General features: G+C 48.4%; 1 protein-coding gene across 1 annotated transcript in view; it reads left to right on the forward strand.

Moving 5' to 3' along the window:
* Positions 1-18,401, forward strand: part of lman2 (lectin, mannose-binding 2) — a 92,897-nt gene extending 74,496 nt beyond the window's left edge. The window contains exons 7-8 of the mRNA XM_072511878.1: positions 3,224-3,343; positions 15,930-18,401. Of these exons, the coding sequence (XP_072367979.1) occupies positions 3,224-3,343; positions 15,930-16,090 (281 nt within the window). The 3' untranslated portion in view covers positions 16,091-18,401. The remainder of the gene's footprint in view (positions 1-3,223; positions 3,344-15,929) is intronic.
* The last annotated feature ends 6,630 nt before the right edge of the window (positions 18,402-25,031 follow it).

The raw sequence follows: 25,031 nt of genomic DNA on the forward strand, positions 1-25,031 counted from the left end.
CCCTGACCTCCCGATTGTCCCACAGCAAAAGTCCCTCCCCGTCAGCAGAACGTTTCCCCCCCTCTGCCCCACCCAGTAACAGCACTATACAAACAGCCCCCTTCAGAAAGCATAACATCTGCTCACCCCCCACTGAGCTTCCGTGAGCTAGCTGGCCCCTGCCCATGGCGCCAGACATTTTCCCACCTATTGTCCCCCCCCCCCCATATGCAAAATGAAAACAATACCAACCCAATTGCCCGAAAGAAACACAAAGAAAACCAAAAAGAAGATCCAACATCTAACATTCACACCTCCATCTCCCATCAGTGCAAATGCAAACTTGAACTCAAACAGCTTATCCGCAGGCCCCAAATCGATACAGAAGGCATTACCGATAACATCCAAAAACAAAAACTTAAAAACATGAATGCTGCAGCAAAGTTCAGTCCAAACACCTCAGTCCGCTACCAGCCCTTTCCTTCTAGCGAAGTCCATCGCTTCCTCGGGCGACTCGAAGTAGAAATGTTGCTCTTTGTGAGTGACCCAAACACGGGCCGGATACAGCAGTCTGAACTGAACCTTCTTGAAAAGGGTTGATTTTATCTGGTTGAACCCTGCTCTTCTGGCCACGTCAGCGCTCAGATCCTGGTATATACGCAGGATGCTGTTTTCCCATTTACAGCTCCGTGTCTGCCTGGCCCACCATAGGATACACTCCTTGTCCAGGTACCTGTGGAATCTCACCACCATTGCTCTGGGGGGTCACCTGCACGCGGTTTCCTCGCTAGCGCTCTGTGTGCCCTGTCCACCTCCAAGGGTGGACGTACCCTCCCCCAGTAACTTCTCAAACATACCTGCTATGTATGCCCCTGCGTCCGTTCCTTTGGATCCCTCCGGGAGATCCACGATTCTCAGGTTCAGCCGACGCGACCTGTTCGCTAGATCCTCCACCTTCTCCTGAAGCCTTTTCTGTTGGTCTCTCAACATCCCCACCTCCAGGGCAGCACGGTGGCCTCGTGGTTAGCACAGCTGCCTCACGGCGTTGAGGTCCCAGGTTCGATCCCGGCTCTGGGTCACTGTCCGTGTAGAGTTTGCATATTCACCCCGTGTCTGCGTGGGTTTCGCCCCCACAATCCTAAAATGTGCAGAGTAGGTAGATGGGCCACGTTAAATTGCCCCTTAATTGGAAAAAATAATTGGGGAATCTAAATTTATTTTTGAAAAATTAAAAATGTTTTAAAAAACATCCTCCAACTTGGTGTTCCTCCTGCTCAGTCAGTGACTTCTCCACTTTCTGGATCGCCCGGTCTTGAGCATCCAGTCTGAGTTCCAGCCGTGCAATCAATTCCTTAATCGGGTCCAAGCATTCCTGTTTCTGCTTGGCGAAGCCCTCCTGTATGAACAGCATCAGCTGCTCCGTCGACCGCTTGGTCATTGAGCCAGAACTCGGGATGTCCGCCATGCTTTCTCCGGCTGCAGTGTCAGCCCAAGCCTTCTCTCTTCGTCTATTTCTTCCTTTGCGAGCAGTCCTGGTCCGCCTATCCATGCACTGATGTAGGATTCCTCGTCATAGTTGCACCAGCATCAATTTTCCAAATCAGATCCGACAAAATATCGGGGAAAAAGGTCCAAAGTTCCGACCCGAGTGGGAGCCACCAAATGTGCGACCTACTCCTTCATAGCCACCACCGGAAGTCTGATTCAACTGCTCCTAATCAACTTAGTGCCCTCCGCCACCCCCTTTGCCCTCCGCCCCCTCTTTGCCCTCTGCCCCCTCTTTGCCCTCTGCCCCCTCTTTGCCCTCTGCCCCCTCTTTGCCCTCTGCCCCCTCTTTGCCCTCTGCCCCCTCTTTGCCCTCTGCCCCCTCTTTGCCCTCTGCCCCCTCTTTGCCCTCTGCCCCCTCTTTGCCCTCTGCCCCCTCTTTGCCCTCTGCCCCCTCTTTGCCCTCTGCCCCCTCTTTGCCCTCCGCCCCCTCTTTGCCCTCCGCCCCCTCTTTGCCCTCCGCCCCCTCTTTGCCCTCCGCCCCCTCTTTGCCCTCCGCCCCCTCTTTGCCCTCCGCCCCCTCTTTGCCCTCCGCCCCCTCTTTGCCCTCCGCCCCCTCTTTGCCCTCCGCCCCCTCTTTGCCCTCCGCCCCCTCTTTGCCCTCCGCCCCCTCTTTGCCCTCCGCCCCCTCTTTGCCCTCCGCCCCCTCTTTGCCCTCCGCCCCCTCTTTGCCCTCCGCCCCCTCTTTGCCCTCCGCCCCCTCTTTGCCCTCCGCCCCCTCTTTGCCCTCCGCCCCCTCTTTGCCCTCCGCCCCCTCTTTGCCCTCCGCCCCCTCTTTGCCCTCCGCCCCCTCTTTGCCCTCCGCCCCCTCTTTGCCCTCCGCCCCCTCTTTGCCCTCCGCCCCCTCTTTGCCCTCCGCCCCCTCTTTGCCCTCCGCCCCCTCTTTGCCCTCCGCCCCCTCTTTGCCCTCCGCCCCCTCTTTGCCCTCCGCCCCCTCTTTGCCCTCCGCCCCCTCTTTGCCCTCCGCCCCCTCTTTGCCCTCCGCCCCCTCTTTGCCCTCCGCCCCCTCTTTGCCCTCCGCCCCCTCTTTGCCCTCCGCCCCCTCTTTGCCCTCCGCCCCCTCTTTGCCCTCCGCCCCCTCTTTGCCCTCCGCCCCCTCTTTGCCCTCCGCCCCCTCTTTGCCCTCCGCCCCCTCTTTGCCCTCCGCCCCCTCTTTGCCCTCCGCCCCCTCTTTGCCCTCCGCCCCCTCTTTGCCCTCCGCCCCCCCTTTGCCCTCCGCCCCCCCCTTTGCCCTCCGCCCCCCCCTTTGCCCTCCGCCCCCCCCTTTGCCCTCCGCCCCCCCTTTGCCCTCCGCCCCCCCCTTTGCCCTCCGCCCCCCCCTTTGCCCTCCGCCCCCCCCTTTGCCCTCCGCCCCCCCCTTTGCCCTCCGCCCCCCCCTTTGCCCTCCGCCCCCCCCTTTGCCCTCCGCCCCCCCCCTTTGCCCTCCGCCCCCCCCCCCTTTGCCCTCCGCCCCCCCCTTTGCCCTCCGCCCCCCCCCCTTTGCCCTCCGGCCCCCCCCCCTTTGCCCTCCGGCCCCCCCCCCTTTGCCCTCCGGCCCCCCCCCCCTTTGCCCTCCGGCCCCCCCCCCCCTTTGCCCTCCGGCCCCCCCCCTTTTCTGTCCCTCATGTCTTTCCTACTTCTTTCAAACCTAATTTACAAATGGTAGGTTGCGTTGGTGCTTTGAAGCAGATTGGTGGTTAAACTGTTTGTTCTCTTTCAGACAACCATGATGTTATCTCCATGAAACTTTACCAACTGACAGTGGAACACTCACCAGAGGACGAGAATATTGATTGGACGAAAATTGAGCCCAGCGTCAGTTTCCTGAAATCTCCTAAAGGTTCATAAACTGTCCTGCTAGTTTTATTTATTTTTGATGTGACAACACAGAGAGCCAAAGATACCTGGGTGCAAAGAAAAGTGACTTCAGATCCTAATAGAAGTTTTGAATAGCGATTCCGCCTGATAGCTAAATATACCGCCTGGCGCAGCAGTCAGAGCAGAAAGTGGCTGATTCAGTTCTTTTAAAGACTTTTTTTTCCAATTAAGGGGCAATTTAGCACGGCCAATTCACTTACTCTGCACATCTTTTAGGCTGTGGGGTTGAGACCCATGCATCCTTTTAAAGAGTTAATACCGTGTAAATTCAGCTATTCCTCAGACTCATGATCTGGGAATGCCCAGTTTAAACTTCTCATCCTTGTGTTCAAATCCCTCTCTGATCATACCCCTCTAAATCTATATCACCCTCCAGTCTCCATGGAGACCTCTGCTGTCCGATCGTTCTCTCCTGTTGCACATCTTGCACTCCCTAGTATTGGTGTTCCTGCCTTTCGCTGACTAGTCCGCAGGTTGTGGAATTCCCTCCCCTCCCTGATAATGCTCCTGTGAAGTACTTTGGGATGTTTTAATACATCATTGGTACACCAGAGATTAGACCATGTCTGTTGTTTAACTGCATTTCTTTATGGAAGATACAAAACCTGTCTTGGCAGTATGGTTGACGTGTGTGTGGAATGGAGCATGATTTTATTCCTCTGCATTTGTCTTTGCTCATAATCAGCAACAAACAATTCCACATTGGGTATAACTGTTGATTAGATGCATCACTAAATGTCTTCTAGTCTCTCCTGATACTTACTGAGCTTCAGAACTTTTGAACCATTTTTCCTTGAAAGGGATTGGAGTACGCTGAATGCGTAGATTTTAAGTTAGAATTTTTACACAGGACTACATAGTAATTTGTACAATCTTGAAATATGCGGTCTTTCAGCTCCTTACTTAACTTCCCTTTAAATTTGTTCCCATCACCTTAGCCACTCCATTGATAGCTAGTTAGTTGGAGAACCTCCTAATCTTCCCAGACATCATGTTGCCAGCGCAAAACCTTTCAAACCTACGACCACGGCCATCTCGAAGGACAGGTACAGCAGATACCTTGGAACACCACCAGCTGGAGGTTCCCTCCAAGTCACTCACTATCCTGACATGGAAATATATTGCTGTTCGTTCACTGTTGCTGGATCAAAATCCTGGACCTCCCTCCCTAACAGCACTGTGGGTGTTCCTATGCCTCAGGGGATTGCAACGGTTCAAGAAGGCCACTCACCACCACGTTCTGAAGAGCAACAAGGGCTGGGCAATAAATGCTGGCCTAGCCAGCGACACCTACATCCCGTGAAATAATTTTTAAAAGAGAGGATTGTTATGATAATGGCCCGGGGTGTTCCACTCGCGTCCCGTTGAATAAAATGGCAGAACCTGAATGCGAGGTTGAAAAGCCGGTTGGCTGTCAGCTGGGTAGGCCATTAATACTACGGAGAGGAGAGAGGGAGAAATCCAAAAGGCCTGAGTGGGGTTCAAGATGAAGGGAGCAGGACTAACAAATCTGACTACCACAACCAAATCCAAGAGAATTCTCAAGTCCGGTGCAAAGTTTCAATACTATGCCTTGAACATAATCTCAGATGCGCAGTCACTAGATTTTAAACGAAAATAGGAACGAATAAAAGAGAAAAGAGCCGAATGAACAAAACCTGTAGAAAAGAGGAGAACAGCACATGTGCTGATGCTGAAATTCTCATCCATGCCTTTGCTACCTCCAGATTCATTGCTCTCCTCGCCGACTTTCTACCTTCCACCCTGTATAAAGTTAATCTCTTACAAAACTGCTGCTCATATCCTAATTTTGCACCAAACCCCATTCACCAATCAACTCTGTGCTCATCGACCTACTTTGGCTCCCCATCCAGCTAGGAAAGAGGTTATGCATAGAGAATATGAGGAGCTAGGCACTAAATTGAAAGGCAGACACCGGTGTGGATTCAGATGCAAAATTATAAAGTCAGAAGTAACTTGCGGCAGTGATATACAGACTCACTAATTGTAACTGCATGGTAAGATAGAGTATAAAGGAAGAAATAATGGGAGCTTGTCCTGGAATGTCAGGGGACTAAATGGGCCAGTTAAAAGGGCACGTGTGTTCGCGCATTTGCGGGCTCTAAAGGCGGACGTAATTATGTTGCAGGAGACACATCTGAAAGTGTCTGACCAGACTAGGCTAAGGAGGGGCTGGATCAGCCAGGTCTTCCACTTGGACTTGGATTCAGGGGGGTAGCAATTATGATCAATAAGCGGGTTCAATTTGAGGCGGAGGGCGTATTCGCAGACGGCAGGGGCAGATTCCTTATGGTAAGGGGCAAGCTGGAGGGGAGAAGAGTGGTACTGGTGAACATGTATGCGCCGAACTGGGACGACGTTGACTTTATCAAAATAGTGCTGGGGAAGATCCTGGACCTAGACTCACGTAAGTTGATAATGGGGGGGCGGGGACTTTAATACTTTAATACCCGGGGCTGGACCGGTCATGTCCCAGAACGGGCAGACTCCCAGCAATGGCAAGGGAGCTGAAAGGGTTCATGGAGCAAATGAGAGCTGTGGACCCATGGAGAGCCAGACAGCCGAAGGGAAGGGGCTACTCATTTTATTTGCATGTTCATAAAGTATATTCTCAGATTAATTTTTTTATCTTGAGCAGGGACTGTGTAGGGGAGGTAAAGAATACGGAATATTCAGCAATCACTATCTCGGACCATGCCCCACACTGGGTGGACCTGCAGGTCGGGGGGGGGCGAATTACCAATGCCCGCAATGGAGGTTAGACATAGGACTGTTGTCGGAGGAGGGGATATGTGAGAGACTTCGGAAGTGCATGCAAAATTACTTGCAGGTGAACGATACGGGGGAAGTTTCAGCAGCGACCCTGTGGGAGGCGCTGAAGGCAGTAGTGAGGGGGGAGCCGATTTCAATTCGGGCTCACAGGGTCGGGGTGGACAGAGCAGAAATGGACAGATTCGTTAGGGAAATTCACCGGATAGACGGTCCCCGGGGGAGGACCTACTCAGGGAGAGACGGAGATTGCAGGCGGAACTGGGGGTGCTATCCACGAGTAGGGCCGTGGAACAACTTAGGAAGGCGAGGGGAGTGGTGTATGAGCACGGGGAGAAGGCCAACAGATTGTTAGCGCAGCAACTCCAGAAGAGGGAGGCAGCCAGGGATATAAGTAGAGTGGTGGATGGGGAGGGGAGCAGAGTGGAGGACCCGGCAGGACTGAACAAGGTATTTCGGGACTTCTATAGTAAGCTGTACACTTCAGAACCCCCGGAAGAGCCGGAGGAGATGAAAAGGTTCCTGGATGGACTAACCTTCCCAAAAGTAGGCAGGGGACTAGTGGACGGGCTGGGGGCCCCGATTAGAGCGGAGGAGGTATTGGGGGGCCTAAAGGCCAGGCAGTCGGGGAAAGCCCCGGGACCGGATGGAAAACCAGTAGAGTTTTACAAGTTCTCGGAGATAGTGGGACCGGTCCTGACAAGGGTTTTTAATGAGGCAAGGGACAGAGGGACCCTGCCACCGATGATGTCGCAAGCCACCATCTCGCTGATACTAAAGCGGGACAAGGACCCGGAATCCTGCGGGTCATACAGGCCAATCTCCCTGATCAATGTAGATGCCAAGCTCCTGGCCAAGGTCCTGGCAATTAGAATTGAGGACTGCGTACCGGAGGTGATTGGGGACGATCAGACAGGGTTTGTGAAAGGCAGGCAGCTGACAGCTAACTTGAGAAGCTTGCTTCATGTGATCATGATGCCCCTGACGGGCAAGGAGGTGGAGGTCGTGGTGGCAATGGACGCTGAGAAGGCCTTTGACCGGGTGAAATGGGGCTATTTGTGGGAGGTGCTTGGACGGTTTGGGTTCGGGGAGGGACTGGTTAATTGGGTCAGACTATTGTACCAGGCCCCAAAAGCTAACGTTAGGACGAACAGGATAATGTCAGATTATTTCATGGACGACCTGCTCCTGTACGTGTCGGACCCACTGGACGGGGTGGAAAATATACTGGAAACATTGAGGAAGTTCGGCCGGTTCTCGGGGTACAAATTAAATATGACCAAGAGTGAAATGTTTGTGGTGCAGACAAGGGGCCAGGAGAATAGACTGAAGGAGCTGCCATTTAGGCTGGTGCAGGAAAGTTTCCAGTACTTGGGGATACAGGTGGCACGAGACTGGGGCAGGTTGCATAAGTTAAATTTGACTAGGGTGGTGGAAGAAATGAAGAGGGAGTTTCGGAGATGGGATGCACTCCCGTTGTCCCTGGCGGGGGGGTGCAAACTGTAAAGATGACAATCCTCGCTAGATTTCTGTTCATCTTCCAGTGCCTCCCGATCTTTATCCCATGGTCCTTCTTCAAAAGGATTGGCAAAATCATCATGCGCTTTGTCTGGGTGGGAAAATCCCCGCGGGTGAAGAAGGTGATGCTTGAAAGGAGCCGCAGCGAGTGGGGACTGGTATTGCCGAGTCTGGTCAACTACTACTGGGCGGCTAACATAGCCATGATAAGGAAGTGGATGGTGGGTACGGGATCTATCTGGGAGCGAGTGGGGGCGGCTTCGTGCAGGGGCACCAGTTTGGCAGCCCTGGTCACGGCTCCCTTACCGCTGTTGCCGGCCAGGTACTCCACCAGCCCGGTAGTGGGGGTGGCCCTGTGGATATGGGGCCAGTGGAGGAGGCATGTTGGGGGGGGGGGGGGGTGGGTGTGTCTGTTTGGGCTCCAATATGTGATAACCATCGATTCGCCCCCAGGAACATGGATGGAGGGTTTCGAACATGGCGGCGGGCGGGATGGGGCGGGTGGGTGATATGTTCCTGGGGGGGAGCTTTGCGAGTTTGAGGGGCTTGGAGGAGAAATTTGGGCTGGTAAAGGGAAATGACTTTAGGTACTTACAGATGCGGGACTTTGTACGCAGACCGGTCCCATCATTCCCATGTCTCCTGCCAATAGGGATCCAGGACAGAATAGTCTCTAGAGGAGAAGGAGGAGAGGGTAGAGTCTCGGATATCTACAAGGTGCTCATGAAGGGGGAAGAGTCCCAGACGGAGGAACTGAAACTCAAATGGAGGAGCTCGGTGGGGAGATGGAGGACGGGCTGTGGGCGGAAGCTCTGAGTAGGGTAAATTCAGCCACCACATGTGCCAGGCTGGGTCGGATTCAATTTAAGGTCGTTCACCGGGCCCACATGACGGTAGCTCGGATGAGCAAATTCTTTGGGGTAGAGGACAAGTGCGCCATGTTTTGGGCATGTCCTAAGCTGAGGGGGTACTGGGAGGGATTTGCGGGGGTCATGTCCCGGGTGCTGAAACAAGGGTGGTGATGAGTCCAGAGGTGGCAATTTTCGGGGTTTTGGAAGACCTGGGAGTCCAGGGGGAGAAGGCCGGTTCTGGCCTTTGCTTCCCTAATAGCCCGGCGGCGGATACTGCTGGCGTAGAGGGACTCAAAACCCCCGAAGACCGAACTATGGCTTTTGGACATGTCAAGTTTTCTGGGTATGGAAAAATTTAAGTTCGCCTTGAGGGGATCTGTACTGGGGTTCACCGGAAGGTGGCAACCATTCATCGACTTCTTCGCGGGAGAGTGAACGTCAGCGCAGGGGGGGCGGGGGGGGGGGGGGAGATTAGGGTAGAGTAGGAGGGATAAATAGGCGGGTTGTGTCTAGCGGAGCGGGCAGGTGCAGTATGGTTTGATTGAAATATTGGTTTTATATTGATGTTTGCACATTTCTGTTAGCTGTAACTGTTTACAGTGCCAAAAAATACCTCAATAAAATTGTTTGTTAAAAAAAAAAGAAAGGTACAGCAATAATCATGGAGTATTTTAATCCACATAGACTGGAAAAATCAGGTAAGCAAAGGTAGCCGAGATGAGGCGTTGATAGAATGTTTTAGGGATAATTTCTTAGAATAGCACATTCTGGAGCTAACCAGAGAGCAGGCTGTCCTCTACCTGGTATTATACAATGAGATAGGATGCATCGATAACCTCATAGTGAAGGCACCACTGGGTAGCAGCGATCGTAATATGACTGAATTTTGCATTCGGTTTGAGAGAGAGAAGAGTGGGTCTAAGACTAGTATTTTGAACTTATATAAGGGGAATAAATGCCATGATGTGGAGATGCCGGCATTAGACTGAGGTGGACACAGTGTGAAGTCTTACACTACCAGGTTAAAGTCCAAATAAACCTGTTGGACTTTAACCTGGTGTTTTAAGACCTCTTACTAAGGGGAATGAAAGCAGAGCTAACTGAAGTGAACTGACAAATGAGATTAAGGGATCGGTCAACAGAGATTTAGTGGCAGACATTTAAAGGAATATTTCAGAATACACAGAATAGATACATTCCAATAAGAAATACAAATTCTACGGGGAAGACCCAATATCCGTGATTGACTAAAAAAGTTAAAGACAGTATCACACTTAAGAAAAAGCATATAATTGCGCAAAGTCGGGTAGCAGGTCAGAAGATTGTACAAAATATAAAGAACTGCAAAGAATGACAAGAATATTAAATTTAAAAATTAATAAATTTAGAGTACCCAATTCATTTTTTTCAATTAAGGGGCAATTTAGCGTGGCCAATCCACCTACCCTGCACATCTTTGGGTTGTGGGGACGAAACCCACGCAAACACGAGGAGAATATGCAAACTCCACACGGACAGTGACCCAGGGCCGGGATCAAACCTGGAACCTCGGCGCCATGAGGCAGCAGTGCTAACCACTGCGTCGCAGTGCTAACCACTGCGTCGCAGTGCTAACCACTGCGTCGCAGTGCTAACCACTGCGTCGCAGTGCTAACCACTGCGTCACCGTGCCACCCGAAAACAACATTAATAAAGAGGATAAAATCAGAATATGAGAGCAAGCAAGTTAGAAATATAACGACGTATAGTAAGAGTTTCTATAGATATTTAAGAAAAGAGTTAACAAAGTGTGCATTGGTTCTGTAGAAAATGAATCTGGAAATTAATGGAAAATAAAGATATGGCAGATGAATTTGAACAAGAATTTTGCATCAAACATTGCAGAAAAAGCTGTAAATCAGAAATTGGAAGGGAAGGAGGAACACAGAAAAATGACAGTCACCAGAGAAGTGGTACTGAGCAAATTGCTGGTGCTGCAAGCTGATAAATTCCCAGGTTCTAGGATCTTAAAAGATATGGCTAATGAGATGGTTGATGCGTTGGTTTTAATTTTCCAAAATTCCCTGGATTTGGGGAAGGTGCCATTAGATTGAAAAACAGCAAATGTACCACAAAGGGAGGGAACCAGAAAGCAGGAAACTTTAGGCCGATTAGCTTAAATTCTGTCATGGGGGAAATGCTGGAAGCTATTATTAAAATTGACATGGCAGGGCACTTAGAAAAATTCAAGGCAATCAGGCAGAATCAACACGGTTTTGTGGCTAGAAGAATATAAAAGAAGCATATTATCTAAATGGTGATAGAGCTCTGAGATGCAGAGGGATCTATCTGGGTGTCAGTGCATCAATTGCGAAAGGCTAATATGCAGGTACAGCAAGTAATTATGAAAGCTAATAGAATGTTATTGTTTATTGTGAAGGGAATTGAACATTTAAAGTAGGGAAATTATGCTTCAATTGTGCAGGGCATTGGTGAGAGCACATATGGAGCATTGTGTACCGTATTGGTCTTCGTATGCAAGGAAGGTTGTAAATGCGTTGGAAGTTCCGAGAAGGCTTACTAAACTAATAAGTGGATTGGACAAATTTTCTTATGAGGAAAGGTGGGACTGGGTAGGCTTTTATCCACTGGAGTGTAGAAGAGTAAGAGGTGATTTGATTAAAACATATAAGACCTTGTAGGACTCTGACAGGGTGGCTGTGGAGGGGATATTTCCTCTTGTGGGACAATCTAAAACTAGGGGTCACTGTTTAAAAATAAGGGGTCGCCCATTTAAAACCGATGAGGAGAATTTTTTTTCTGAGTGGTGAGTGAGTCTTTGGAACTCTTCTTCAAAAGGCCATGAAGCAGAGTCTTTGAATTTTTTCAAGGCAGAGGCAGATAGAATCTTGATAAACAAGAGGATGAAAGGTTATCGGGAGTAAGTGGGAGGTTACAGTCAGATCAGCCATGATCTTATTGAATGGTGGAACAGGTTCAAAGGGCCGAGTGACCAACTCCTAGTTCGTCTGTAACGCCTGTAATTTAAAATTCTTATACTCCTGTTCAAATCTATCCATGGCCTTGTCCATTCCTATCTCTGTGGCCTTCTCTAGCCCAATGGCCTTCCTTATAGCTGTATGCCTCCAATTTGGCCTCTTGCTCATCCCAATTTCCATCATTGCACCATTGCAGCCTTCAGCTGCCTTGATCCTAAGTTCTGGAATTCCCTAAATCTCTCCGCCTCTCCTCCTTTAAGAATTTCCTGAAAGCTTAATAACTTCGACCAAGATTTTGATCACTTGTTCTGATTTCTGTGGTTTGATGTGAATTTATTTGTTCCTGTGAAGCACCTTGTGATATTTTACACGTTAAAGGCACTATCTAAATGCAATCTCAAAACGCAATAAGAACAAAAGGATGCTGAAAATGTGCCCATGGGTTGGAATGAGTGGTTGCACGACAGATTAAATTCAATTCGGAAATGTTTGTGAAGTTGTACGTTTTGGTAGGAGGAATAAGGAGAGAGAATACAAACGCAAGTGTACAATTTTAGTGCGGGTGCAAGAACCAAGAGGCCTGGAGTGTTCGTGCTTAAATCTTTGAAAGTGTCAAAAGAACCTGAAACAGGAGCATAGACCATACGGCCTGTCAAGCCTGCTGTACCATTCAGTACTATCATGGCTGATCTTCGGTTTTAACTCCATTTTCCCACCCACTCCCCCTTGATGCCTGAGATCAAAAATCTTAATTCCACCATTAAGCCTTTTACATGATGGAGCATCGATGACCCTCTGGGATAGAGAACTCCAAAGATTCACAACCCTTTGAGTGAAGAAAGTTCTCCATCTCGGGGTTAAATAATCAATTCTTTATCCTGAAAGTGTGACCCCAGCCTAGATACCCCAGCCAATGAAAACAACCCCTGCCTACCCGAACAAGCCCTTTCAGAATCTTGTACGCTTCAGTGGGACCACCTCTCATAGGAACATGGAAATTATGAGCAGAAGTAGGCAATTCAGCCCTTTGAGCCTGCTCCGCCATTCAATCAGATCATGGTGGATCTCTTCCTGGTATCAAATCCATCTCCCTGCCTGTTCCCCATATCCCTTTAACTCATTTTTTAATCAGAAATATCTATCTATTTCCTTGAAACCATTTGGTGACTCAGATTCCGCTGCACTATGGGGCAGCGAGTTCCATAAATCCACCACCTCTGCGAGAAATAGTTCCTCCACCTCAGTTCTAAATCTACCGCTTCTCAACCTATATCTGTGACCTCTCGTTCTAGATTGCCCTACAAGGGGGAACATTTGGTCTACAATTATTTTATCAATCCCATTTAGTATCTTGTATACCTCGATCAGGTCCCTTCTCATCCTTCTAAACTTCAGCGACTATAAGCCCAAACTGTTCAATCTCTCCTCGTACGTCAACCCTTTCATCCACGGAATCAATCTGGTGAATTTCTTGAGAACTACCTCCAATGCCATAATAATAATCTTTATTGTCACAAGTAGGATTACATTAACACTGCAGTGAAGTTACTGTGAAAAGCCCCTAGTCGCCACATTCCGGCGCCTGTGCTGGTACACTGAGGGAGAATTCCGAATGTCCAATTCACCTAACAGCATGTCTTTCAGGACTTGTGGGAGGAAACCGGAGCATCCGGAGGAAACCCACACAGACACGGGGAGAATGTGCAGACTCCGCACAGACAGTGACCCAAACTGGGAATCGAACCTGGGACCCTGGAGCTACCCACTGTGATATTGTGCTGCCCCACATCCTTCCTCAAATAAAGAGACCAAAACTGGACACAGTACTCCAGATGTGGTCTCACCAACACCCTATACAATTGCAACAGCACTTCTCTACTTTTATACTCCAGTCCTCTTTGCATCAAACATTAACATCCCATTTTCCTTTTTAATTACATGCTGTACCTGTGTACAGTCTTTCTGTGATTCATGAACAAAGACACCCAGATCCCTCTGCCCAGACCCATTTTGAATCTGCTTTCCATTAGATAATTTGTCTTTCTATTTTTTCGGCCAAAATGGATAATCTCACACTTATCCACATTAAACTCCATTTGCCAAATTTGGCCCAATCTCCTAGCCTATCTATATCCGTCAGTAAAATCTTAATTTCCTCTTCATTGCCTGCTTTCTCACCAATTTTAGTATCATCATTCTTCTAAATTCCCGAGAATGCAGACTCAATTTATTCAGCCTCTCTTCACAAGAGAACCCCTTCATACTGGGGACTTTAAAAAATATATATTTTTATTCTCCTTTTTCACATTTTCCCCCAAATTTACACCCACCAACCATAAACAATAATCAGTAACGAATGCAATGTCAATCCCATCCTCCCACCAAACCCCCAAACATTAGCCCGCACGTTAACATAAACAAATAACAAAAAGGAATCAGGAATCACCGATAGTCACCATTAACACACACAGCCCCCCACCCCCAACCCCCTAATGTTTGATGTAATCCAATTCTCGAAAGTGTATAATGAATAACGCCCATGAATTGTAGAACCCCTCCATCCATCCCCTCAGTTCAAATTTAACCTTCTCAAGAGTCAAGAATTCCAGCAGATCTCCCCGCCATGTCAGGGCACAGGGTGGAGAGGGTGATCTCCATCCCAACAGGATCCGCCTTCGCGCGATCAATGAGGCGAAGGCTACAACATCTGCCTCCGCACTCGTTTCCAACCCCGAATAGTACCATCTCCAATGTATGTATATCCTTCCTTCAATATGGAGACCAAGGCTGCACACAGTCTTCTAGTTGTGGTCTCACTAAATACAATAGGAGCAAGACTTTTTCATTTTGGTACTTCAATACCCTTGCAATAAAGGACAGCATGTCATTTGACTTCCTGTCAAGACTGCTTCATAAGCATATGAAGACCCGAGGCTTTATAAGTCGAGGTTTGGGGTCCAAAACGAGGAAAAACCCTAGTTTGCGCCAACTGGAGTCTTGAGTTCAATTCTGGACACCACACTTTAGGAAGGACATGGTGACTTAGAGGAGGGTAAAAAAGAGATTTACTGGAATGTTTCCAGGGATGAGGAATTATGGTTATGTGACAGACTGGTTGGGCAGCACGGTGGCGCAGTGGATTAGCCCTCATGCCTCACGGTGTCGAGGTCCCAGGTTCGATCCCGGCTCTGGGTCACTGTCCGTGTAGAGTTTGCACATTCTCCCCGTGTTTGCGTGGGTTTCGCCTCCACAACCTAAAGATGTGCAGGGTAGGTAGATTGGCCACGCTAAATTGCCCCTTGATTGGATAAAAATTAATTGGGTACTCAAAATTTAAAAAACAATTTAAAAAAAATAATGTGACAGACTGGAGAAGCTGCAATTTTTTCCTTGAAGCAGAGAAGACAAGAAGATATTTGGTACAAGTGTTTAAAATTGTGAAGGGTTTAAGGAGAGAAACTGTTTTCAGAGGCTGTTGGATAGAGGTTTAAGATGATTGAGGAAAAGACAGGTGGCGTGAGGAAAAGCTTTTTGCACAGTGAATGATTAGAATTCTGAATGCATTGCCTGAGATGGAGTTGGTTATAGATTCAATGGAAGCTTTCAAAAGGGCATTGGATAAATACTTGAAATAGTAAAAATAGGGGATGTGGCAGAATAGCTGAAGAGAGAACTAATTTGTTGTTTTTTGAATGAGCCAGTGTAGACTCAATGGGCTGAAGGGCCTCCCTCGGTACCATACCATTGATTCAGTGGTAGGTTTGTGTTTTCGCTTGAGGTTCTTCAGCAGGATGAAGGGCCTCACCCAGGGAATTAACCGTTGTTTATCTTCCTAATGCTGACGGGTGTATTTATAGTTTCCACCATCATCACCACCACTTGCTCCTCCTGTGCCTGGAAATCCCACACTTCAAATCAAAGCACGTGAGTCATAGAATTTACAGTGCAGAAGGAGGCCATTCGGCCCATCGGGTCTACACCGGCTCTTGGAAAGAGCACCCTACCCAAGCCCACACTTCCACCCTATCCCCATAACCCAATAACTCCACCCAACACTAAGGGCAATTTTGAACACTAAGGGCAATTTATTATGGCCAATCCACCTAACCTGCACATCTTTGGACTGTGGGAGGAAACCAGAGCACCCGGAGGAAACCCACGCACACACGGGGAGGATGTGCAGACTCCGCACAGACAGTGACCCAAGCCGGAATCGAACCTGGGACCCTGGAGCTGTGAAGCAATTGTGCTATCCACAATGCTACCGTGCTGCCCCAATTCCCCCATCCTGATATCTCCTCCTTCAGCTATGGGACAATTATCATCTTTTAGCACCCCTCAGAGCATCTTCCTGCATTAAAAGGTGGCATTAAAACCTAATAGTCCTGACCTTTTTTCCGTTGTCTCATAGATAACATCGACGATCCAACGGGAAATTTTCGGAGCGGGCCATTGACAGGCTGGAAGGTCTTCCTGCTGCTCCTCTGTGCATTGCTCGGGATCGTTGTGTGCGGCATGGTGGGAGCTGTTGTCTTCCAGAAGCGCCAAGAACGCAATAAGCGGTTTTACTGAACAGAAACCGACACAGCGAGCCTTTAAAATGTGAAGGGTTTTTTTTTTCTACATGATGGTTTGTACAACACGAGGTGTTTATATCCAGAAAGGAGAATAGAGATCAAAAATATTTTCATATATTTCTATGAGATGATGTGAGGCTGGTGATGACAATGAGTAATGAGGGGAGTGAGTGGATATCACACAGCCACCCGCCCCTGTCACTTTGTACCAGACAGGGGCCATGCTTCCTCTTTTTTTTTAAACAGACACTGTTGAAAATGCATATGAATGTTATTTTGAAATTGTTATTTTACTAAAGATGTTGAACTGCGTCTTCTATCAATGGAACCCTTCCTGTTTTCAAATGTGTAGGCTTCAGTGTGATTGTGTACGTTTGAGTCATGCTCCAAGTTCTTTCTCTATTCTTTCATTCTGTGCAGTTGTCTATTTCAATGACACCATATTTCTCATCTTTTCTCCTCCTCTCTCCTCTCTGCCAAATCTCTCTGTATGTCTCTCCTTCTCCCTACAAGCTGCACCCTGATCTTTGGAGGTGGGTGAAGCAGTTTGTTAGACTTTTTTTAAACCTTTGCTTAAATTTGATCTCAGTCTCACTGCAGCTAACCTTTGAATTGCCTGTTGAAAGCAAGCATGCAAGGAGATCACTGCATTTGTGAACCACACCTGACAATCTGTCAGATGCCAAATGGGTGGACCCCGGTTGTGGTTTTGGGCACTGCAACAGTTTCTTTGTGATTTGTGAGGTCACTGTTTGAAATGGTACAGTTGAAAGAGATGTGCATGAGGCTGTAGTATATTCTTGAAAATGCCATTTCCCCCCTGTGTATGTCTCTCCCTCTGTCTCGCTCTCTCCCTTGGTCTCTGCCTCTCCCTCAGTCTCTGCCTCTCTCTCGGCTTCTCTCTCTCTCTCTCGGCTTCGCTCTCTCTCTCTCGGCTTCTCTCTCTCTCTCTCTCTCTTTCGGCTTCTCTCTCTCTGCTCTCTCTCCTCTCTCTCTCCCTCTGCTTCTCTCTCTCCCTCTCTGCTTCTCTCTCTCGGCATCTCTCTCGCTCTCTCTCTCTCTTTCGGCTTCTCTCTCTCTGCTCTCTCTCTCTCTCTCTCTCTCTCTCTGCTTCTCTCTCTCTCTCTGCTTCTCTCTCTCTCTCTCTCTCTCTCGGCTTCGCTCTCTCTCGGCTTCGCTCTCTCTCGGCTTCTCTCTTTCTCTCGGCTTCTCTCTCTCGGCTTCTCTCTCTCGGCTTCTCTCTCTCGGCTTCTCTCTCTCTCTGCTTCTCTCTCTCTCTGCTTCTCTCTCTCTCTGCTTCTCTCTCTCTCTGCTTCTCTCTCTCTCTGCTTCTCTCTCTCTCTGCTTCTCTCTCTCTCTGCTTCTCTCTCTGCTTTTCTCTCCCTCTGCTTCTCTCTCTCTCTGCTTCTCTCTCTCTCTGCTTCTTTCTCTCTCTGCTTCTCTCTCTCTCTGCTTCTCTCTCTCTCTGCTTCTCTCTCTCTCTGCTTCTCTCTCTCTCTGCTTCTCTCTCTCTCTGCTTCTCTCTCTCTGCTTCTCTCCCTCTGCTTATCTCTCTCTCTGCTTCTCTCTCTCTCTGCTTCTCTCTCTTTCTTTCTCTCTCTCTTTCTCTCTCTCATATCTGCTGTTTTCCAAACATGCAACTTGTTAAAGCCCCATATGCTCTACTGCTCACTCTTCCTTGTCGCTGTCATTACTATCTTCTAATTGTGATTCATCATATCAGCTCTTGCCTTGCCCAGGACCTCAAAACTGTGGAACTCCTCACCTCCTGCTGTCTTCCCTCCAACAATTGCCAGGCCTTTAAAACCCAAGCTGGCACCTAACCACTCCTTTCATTTACCTCATCTCTTTTTGGCCTCAGTGTGTGGTCATGCACTATGGGCCTTAGTTTTCACCTCAGTTTAAAAATAAAATTACAGATCCTATCTCATCACAAGACGATGTTGAAAACATATAAAATGACTCTGTTTTCAGACTCTGGATCTACACGAGCTGCTTTATTTGTCTGTCAACAGCCTGGTTAGCTTTTGAAGAACTAATACATGTTCTTAATTTGCACTATTCTGTGGTGGGGAGGTGGGGCTTTGCGTATAACCTGATGGCTTCTTCAGTGCTGGGTGGTTCACAATTGCTTTACAAATTGGACTGTGGATAGAAGATTCTAAACAATGGGATCTGAAGATGTTTAATGTCACTGGGGGAGAGCACAAGTTGTATTCATGTGACAGAGTTACAATAATGTAAACTGGAATGTAAGGAGCAACATTGTGTAGTGCGTGCTGATAGAAATAAACAACAATAATTTATTACTGCCTTTTGCCTGGAGTCTTTCTTCGTCCCTCTCCCCCCAAATAAGCTATATCTCAATTTTATAAACTTATTTCCATGACAACATCAAGCACAGTGTAGTCCCACCCAGCCAGATGGTGCAGAGGTATTGGAGGAAGATGGTGTGGTGAACCATGCCAAAGACTGCAGACAGGTTGAGAAAGATGAGAAGGCACAGTTTACTTTTGTCACATGACCCATTGGATGTAATTTGTGACTTTGAGAACTGTTCTGTTTGGCTACTATATTGGAGTGATTCAAACATGGCGTTCTGGGAAAGAGGGACATAGGTTTTGTCATGATATTCAAACACACACATCATGATAGACACACCAACAGACAAATCAGAACACACACCACAACCAATCACAGACAAAGACAGGAAACATATAAAAGCACAAACACGACACCTGGTGGACAGTATTAGCTGGAGACGAGGACAAGGATAGACCTGCTACACGACCCACTCAGGGAGACAGCATGTGCAGAGTATCCAGAACGAACTGTATACAAGAGTTAAAATAAAATAGAGTTGTACCACATACAACTGTGTTGGCTCATCTGTGCACCAGAGCACCCAACACCACATGGTACAGGAGTGGATCGATACCTGCCGGCATACCTCAGTGTACACAGACAACCAGCAGTGCCCAGGCAAAATGTTACAGCTCCCGGTTCCGCAGCCACTCCAGTGCCACGGCGATCTCCGCGAAAACTGGCGGCGATTCTGGCAAGTGTTCGAATTGTTCCTGGTGGCAGCTGAACTCCAAGACCTGGATGATAGCGAAAAAATTGAATTTCTCCTCACCATCGCCGGTGCAAGGGCAAGAGAAATATTCACAAGGTTCAGGTTCTTCAGGAGGCAGCAAAGGTACGATTACCAGGCAGTCCTGGACAAATTCTCCAAGTACTGTGAAGAAAACGCAATCCAATCGGCAAGTAAAGGTAAGAAAAGCGGCAGTACTCACCTCGTGGCCGGGATCCCGGAGCCCGAATTCCAGAGGCCGAGATCCCGGGCCTGAGAGAGGGCTAGGTCGAGGTCGGCGGCCATCTTGCTAAAGGTATCACGCTAGCACAGTTGCGCGAGCAGTGCACAGAACCGGAAGTTTCGTTTGCGCATGCGCGAGATGCTGCGCATGCGCAGTCAAGAAAACGGCCATCGGTAAAGGAACAGCGATCTGAGCATGCGCAGTCGCTTCCTACGTGCTACATACCGAGCGTCAGGATGTCGGAGGCCCCAGACCGCACCAATTTAAAGGGGAAACGTCCCAAATCCAATTTAAAAGGGAAACGTCCCAAATCAAAAAAACTAAAATCTGTTAAAGCTGTAAAACAACCTTCCCTCACCTGGAATGACAGCACATTGCCGCAAATTGACCCAGGAGATGAATTTGACCTCCGAAGAACGCTCCAACAAGTAGTTACCTATGCACAAGCCGATGATTCCGACCTCGAATACTTCGATGATGATCTTTACAGTGTTTCGGGACCTCGCGTGCCAAATGATAGCTCCGTGGTCCTATACGACTATGACTCGGACGAACCTTTCGTGTTGCACATTGGCGACCCCCACATTGAATCCGACGCAGATGCGGATTCATTTTTCGGATTTGAAGATCTTCAACCCAGCAGATATGACGTCCCAACTTATCAGTGCCGGATGATGCTGCAGCCTGACATTAACAGACAGGGAGCGGTGCAAGCACACAGAGAGCGCCCTGCTGCCACACAGAGCATGGTCCACGTCCCGCTCAGCGTTCCCGACTCTATGAAAGAAGACATGCAAGACTCCAGAGCGCAGTCCTCGCATGAACAAGAAGTGACTCCAGAGTCACAAGCCTCCACAGCAAGCTCGTGGACAGACTCCACAATTGCAGAAACGCAAGACTCCAGAGCGCAGTCCTTGCACGAACAAGAAGTGACTCCAGTGTCACAAGCCTCCACAGAGAGCTCGTGGACAGCCTCCACGATAGAAGCAACGCAAGACTCCAATGTGCGGTCCTTGCAGGAACAAGACCATGAGGGTCTAGCAACCTCTCCTGACCAACCAGCGGCAGACGATGCAAGTCTGCCATGCTCACGTGAACAGCAAGGAGGCTATAACAGCCTACCATGCTCCACTACACAGCAGCATGACCATGACGGTCTCTCATGCTACAATGAAGGGCACAGCGCTGAAGACTGTTCAAGCCCAACTGAAGACAAGCCAAAGGAATCGCCTGTTCCAATCCTGAAGAAAAAAGGTTTATGCGCTGACCTTCAGGATCATTATAGCCGAACAGAGATTAATACTGCTGCACGGTCACAGAAGGATGCTGAGGATTTGCTAAAGAAATTACTTGAATGTTTAACTTGCAAGGAGCAGACTGAGAATTGCCAGTGTTTTAGTACGGATCGAAAAAATGGACAAGACATTGATCCTCAGGTAATGGAAATAACACAACCTGAATCATATCTACAGCAGGGACAAATGTCTCCCTTCAACACAACACTGCAAAGTCCCACCTTCGGAGCAGTTAGTCAGTAATGACTCTTCAGACCTTGAGGGGAACATTAATTGCATTGAACCTATACACACTCCACTGATAAATGAGCAGAACATTGGAGCAAGAATCCTGAGGACACTGACATCGAGTAGCCAGATAACGAATTTAAAACCCGCAGCAGTTTCAAGTGAACCAAGTGTGCTTTCCACTAATGGTGAAGATGCAGATAAGGTCGACCCGATTATCCATTGTACCACACTAACCCCAGTGATTAAGCAGTTATGTATGGGGAGTATAATGTGGGCAATTGAGAACAGTAAAAGAGAGACTGTGACCATGCCAGTCCCAGCAAAATCAGACCCAGAGACCATGAAGGCATGTACATTAGACAAAGATACATATGAGGTACCTGAGAAGAAAAGTGAAACGGAATGTTCTTTGGAAAATAGTACAATGTCGATAGAAACATTGGATCCTATATTCGAGACCATACATATGGGAGAATTTGAGGGTAGTAAACAAGGTTCTGCAATGTCTGGGGGAAGATTTAAAATTCCAAAGAAGAAAAGCCCAAATGAAGGACAACGGCAAGACAATGACAGTCCACCGACATGGTGTGCACCACCAGATGAAAACTCTGACAATTCACCCAACCCTAGTGAACAGCAAGCTGCTAATGAGGATCTAGCCACAGGATGTGAGACGAGTGACGACAGCATCCCACTTCCCATGCAAAAGGTGCAAGGTGACAGACCTCGCCTAGTGCGTTCCGAGGCACTCGACGATCACGGTGGGACCACTGACGACTGCGGTGGCGGCGCACCGCTTCCACCCTCGATGGCTCGAGCCTCTCCACTGGTCGGTGCATTCCTGCATGTTCCGACTCCAGAAGTGCAGCTTCAGGGAATCTCGGCTGCCTCCAGTGAACCTGTTGGGACTCCGGACGGGGAGCATCGACGGAAGGCAGACCGGACTCCAGATGGGGAGCAGCCAAGCGCCGACTCTGATTCGCGCACGCCAGACCTTGCTCCGGACGGGCGGTGTCGCGGCCTCGGTGATGGCACGCTCAGGGTGACGGCGACAGGGAATGGATCGCGTGGCTGTCCCACTGGGTCGGCAGTGGCGACCAGCACCGGCGGTCCAAGACGGACACACCAATTCGTGCCATCGCCAGACGTTGATGCGAGCAACAATTCTCTCTCCAAGGCGACATGCTTCGACGTTTCTCTGCGGAGTCGCCTTTCCGGCACAGCAGGTGGCCGGAACCAGCGTGCACGGTCTCGGCCAACTTCCACATCTGGCACAGTCATCGCCTTGCATGACATTAGTGATGGTGCTTCTTCGATGGCAACGACCCATCGGCTACAAGATGCCGTCCACCACAAACATAAAAAGAAAAAAGACTCCACCTTGTTCCTGGCATGCAGGGCGGATGGATTGATGCGTAGGCGCAATCAGCGAGCTTTGCGCCGCCTTCCACGCTCGCAACTGAACCGTACGCACACGCCGGATCCTCCACTGGTTCCCAAGGATGACTTCGTGGAGATGCCACGGATCATGCCCCTTCCATCGCCACCTGTGACCAGGCCACAGCAGCTAAAATCCTCCCCATGCAGAACCTAAGGCTGTTTCTGGGACCTTGCCACCTGTCATATCCAGGGCAAACTTTATTGAAGCAGACAAGTATTTTCTCCCTTTTGAGTTGGCATGCCAGTCGAAATGTCCCCGCATAGTCAGCACATCATCTGACTGTTTACAGAAATTAATTGATAGAATTATAGAGACAATATGTGGTTGTTCTCAAGGACCACAAACCGACGCAGGTGTTCAGTTGCAGATAATTAAGGCCTTACTAATTACAGTAACATCTCAGCACATAGAAATACACGAAGGAACTGTGTTACAGGCTGTTAGAACGTGCTACAATATTCACCTGGCCAGCAAAAAACTTAGTAAACCAAACCACAGCCAAGGCAACACTAACAAAGATGTTGAATGTTAAATTTGCACGAATGAAAAACCAAGCACTGCACAAAGTACAACAAATGGAAAAGTAGAGACTTCGGCAACAGCATCACCTCCAACAGTCCAATGTGAACCAGTGTGACCTCAAATCTCCACAGCTGAACCGGCTTGAGGACCAGCCCATTCTTGAGGCGGTCACCCATTAGACTGGACTTATAACGCTGTTCATACGTTCAAAAAGTCAAACACTTCTGTATTATAACCTGTTGTTGTTTATCGTTCCAGATATCGTCTGACCGGACCACTGTTCAAGTTGTTTTTTTTCTCGCATTCATGTTTTGTTATGGTACAACCTTGTTAGTGTGACGCACCCGACATCGCCCCATGTAAATAGTTACGTCATATACACACGCTGTACACAACACACACACACACACTCTTAGATGCACTCACGACACGATCATATTTATAGCCACGTAGGCACATATCTTTGTAAAAAGGGGGGATGTCATGATATTCAAACACACACATCATGATAGACACACCAACAGACAAATCAGAACACACAACACCACAACCAATCACAGACAAAGACATGAAACATATAAAAGCACAAACACGACACCTGGTGGACAGTATTAGCTGGAGACGAGGATAAGGACAGACCTGCTACACGACACACTCAGGGAGACAGCACGTGCAGAGTATCCAGAACGAACTGTATACAAGAGTTAAAATAAAATAGAGTTGTACCACATACAACTGTGTCGGCTCATCTGTGCACCAGAGCACCCAACACCACAGGTTTATGAGGGAACACGTTCAAGGCCTGAGGAAAAGAGAGGTTGGAGATTGGGATGGTAGTTTGCAGGAACAATGGGGTTTTTATTTTCTAGAGATGGGTACTGACTTCAGATTTGAAGGCAATAGTTGAAGAGAGAGAAAATGTATCTTCTGTGGAAGCAATTTTCAATGTGGAAAGGAATTGATACCAGATGCTAACATCCTATATGTCACAATGAAGATGGGATATCCATTATGAGGCCAGTGCTAGCTTTTTGAATGAGCTGCCAAATCCATCCCTTTCTCCTCTTTCCTATAGCCTGGCAAATGTTATATCCTTAAATATTTATTAATCCCCTTTTGATAGTTTCTTAAACGAAAAAGCTACCACCATCTTTTCAGACAGTGAATTCCAGATTGTAGACTTAAATATTTTTAAAATTTTCCATCTCCACTTTGGCTATTTCTCCAATTATCATAAATCTGTCCCCGCACTACCAAGTCAATCCCCCCCCCCCACCCCACCACCTCCAACCCATAATTTTGAACACCTATTAAATGTCCACATAACCATTTAAATATCCCTTGTATAGCTGAGACCACGGTTGCCATGTTAGTGCACTGAAATAGGAGCTTTCATGCAGCAGTAATGTGTTTTGAGTCCTGCTGCTTTTCAGTCTGCTGACAGTCTGCAAGCAGAAAGCACCAATTACCAACAGTTAACCTCCTCTTAACCTGTCTGTCGATTCACTTCAACCCTGTAGTAGTTCAGTTGAACAAATGCCTTCTGACAATTTGATCCTTTGTATCCTTGGGATTTTTTTTTGTATCAGATTGTATCAGCCTTGTAGTGGGCTGACTATCTGAGATTACATACCCCATCCTTAAAAAAAAACTACACAGGCTGGGGGATTGGTTGCTGGGAGCAGAGACTCTGCAGGATTTAAGCTATTGCTATCACAGCTTCAGAAACAGCAAAAAGACACATCAGAGTCCACGCTCCCAAGTTCAGCCAATGGACCTGAGTTCAGGGAGCACATGGCACCAATTCTCCCACGATTGGGGATTGCGCAGTGACGATGCGTCAAGAGTTCAGGAGGTGAGCAGTGCCAGCATTCCCAAGATCAGGGAACGGACAGTGCCAATGCGTCTGAGTTCCGGGGACACACAGCGTTAACACTGCTGAGTAGGGAGTGCTAACAGTCGTGTTTGGGGAGCACAAAGCACCAACACTCTGGTTCTGGTAACCTTCAGTGTGTGGAAGGATGTTGCAGGTTACAGAGGGACATAGATAAACTGCAGAGCTGGACTGAGAGGTGGCAAATGGAGTTTAATGCAGAAAAGTGTGAGGTGATTCATTTTGGAAGGAGTAAC

This window comes from Scyliorhinus torazame, chromosome 7 (genome assembly GCF_047496885.1).
Source record: "Scyliorhinus torazame isolate Kashiwa2021f chromosome 7, sScyTor2.1, whole genome shotgun sequence".
Classification (NCBI taxonomy): domain Eukaryota; kingdom Metazoa; phylum Chordata; class Chondrichthyes; order Carcharhiniformes; family Scyliorhinidae; genus Scyliorhinus; species Scyliorhinus torazame.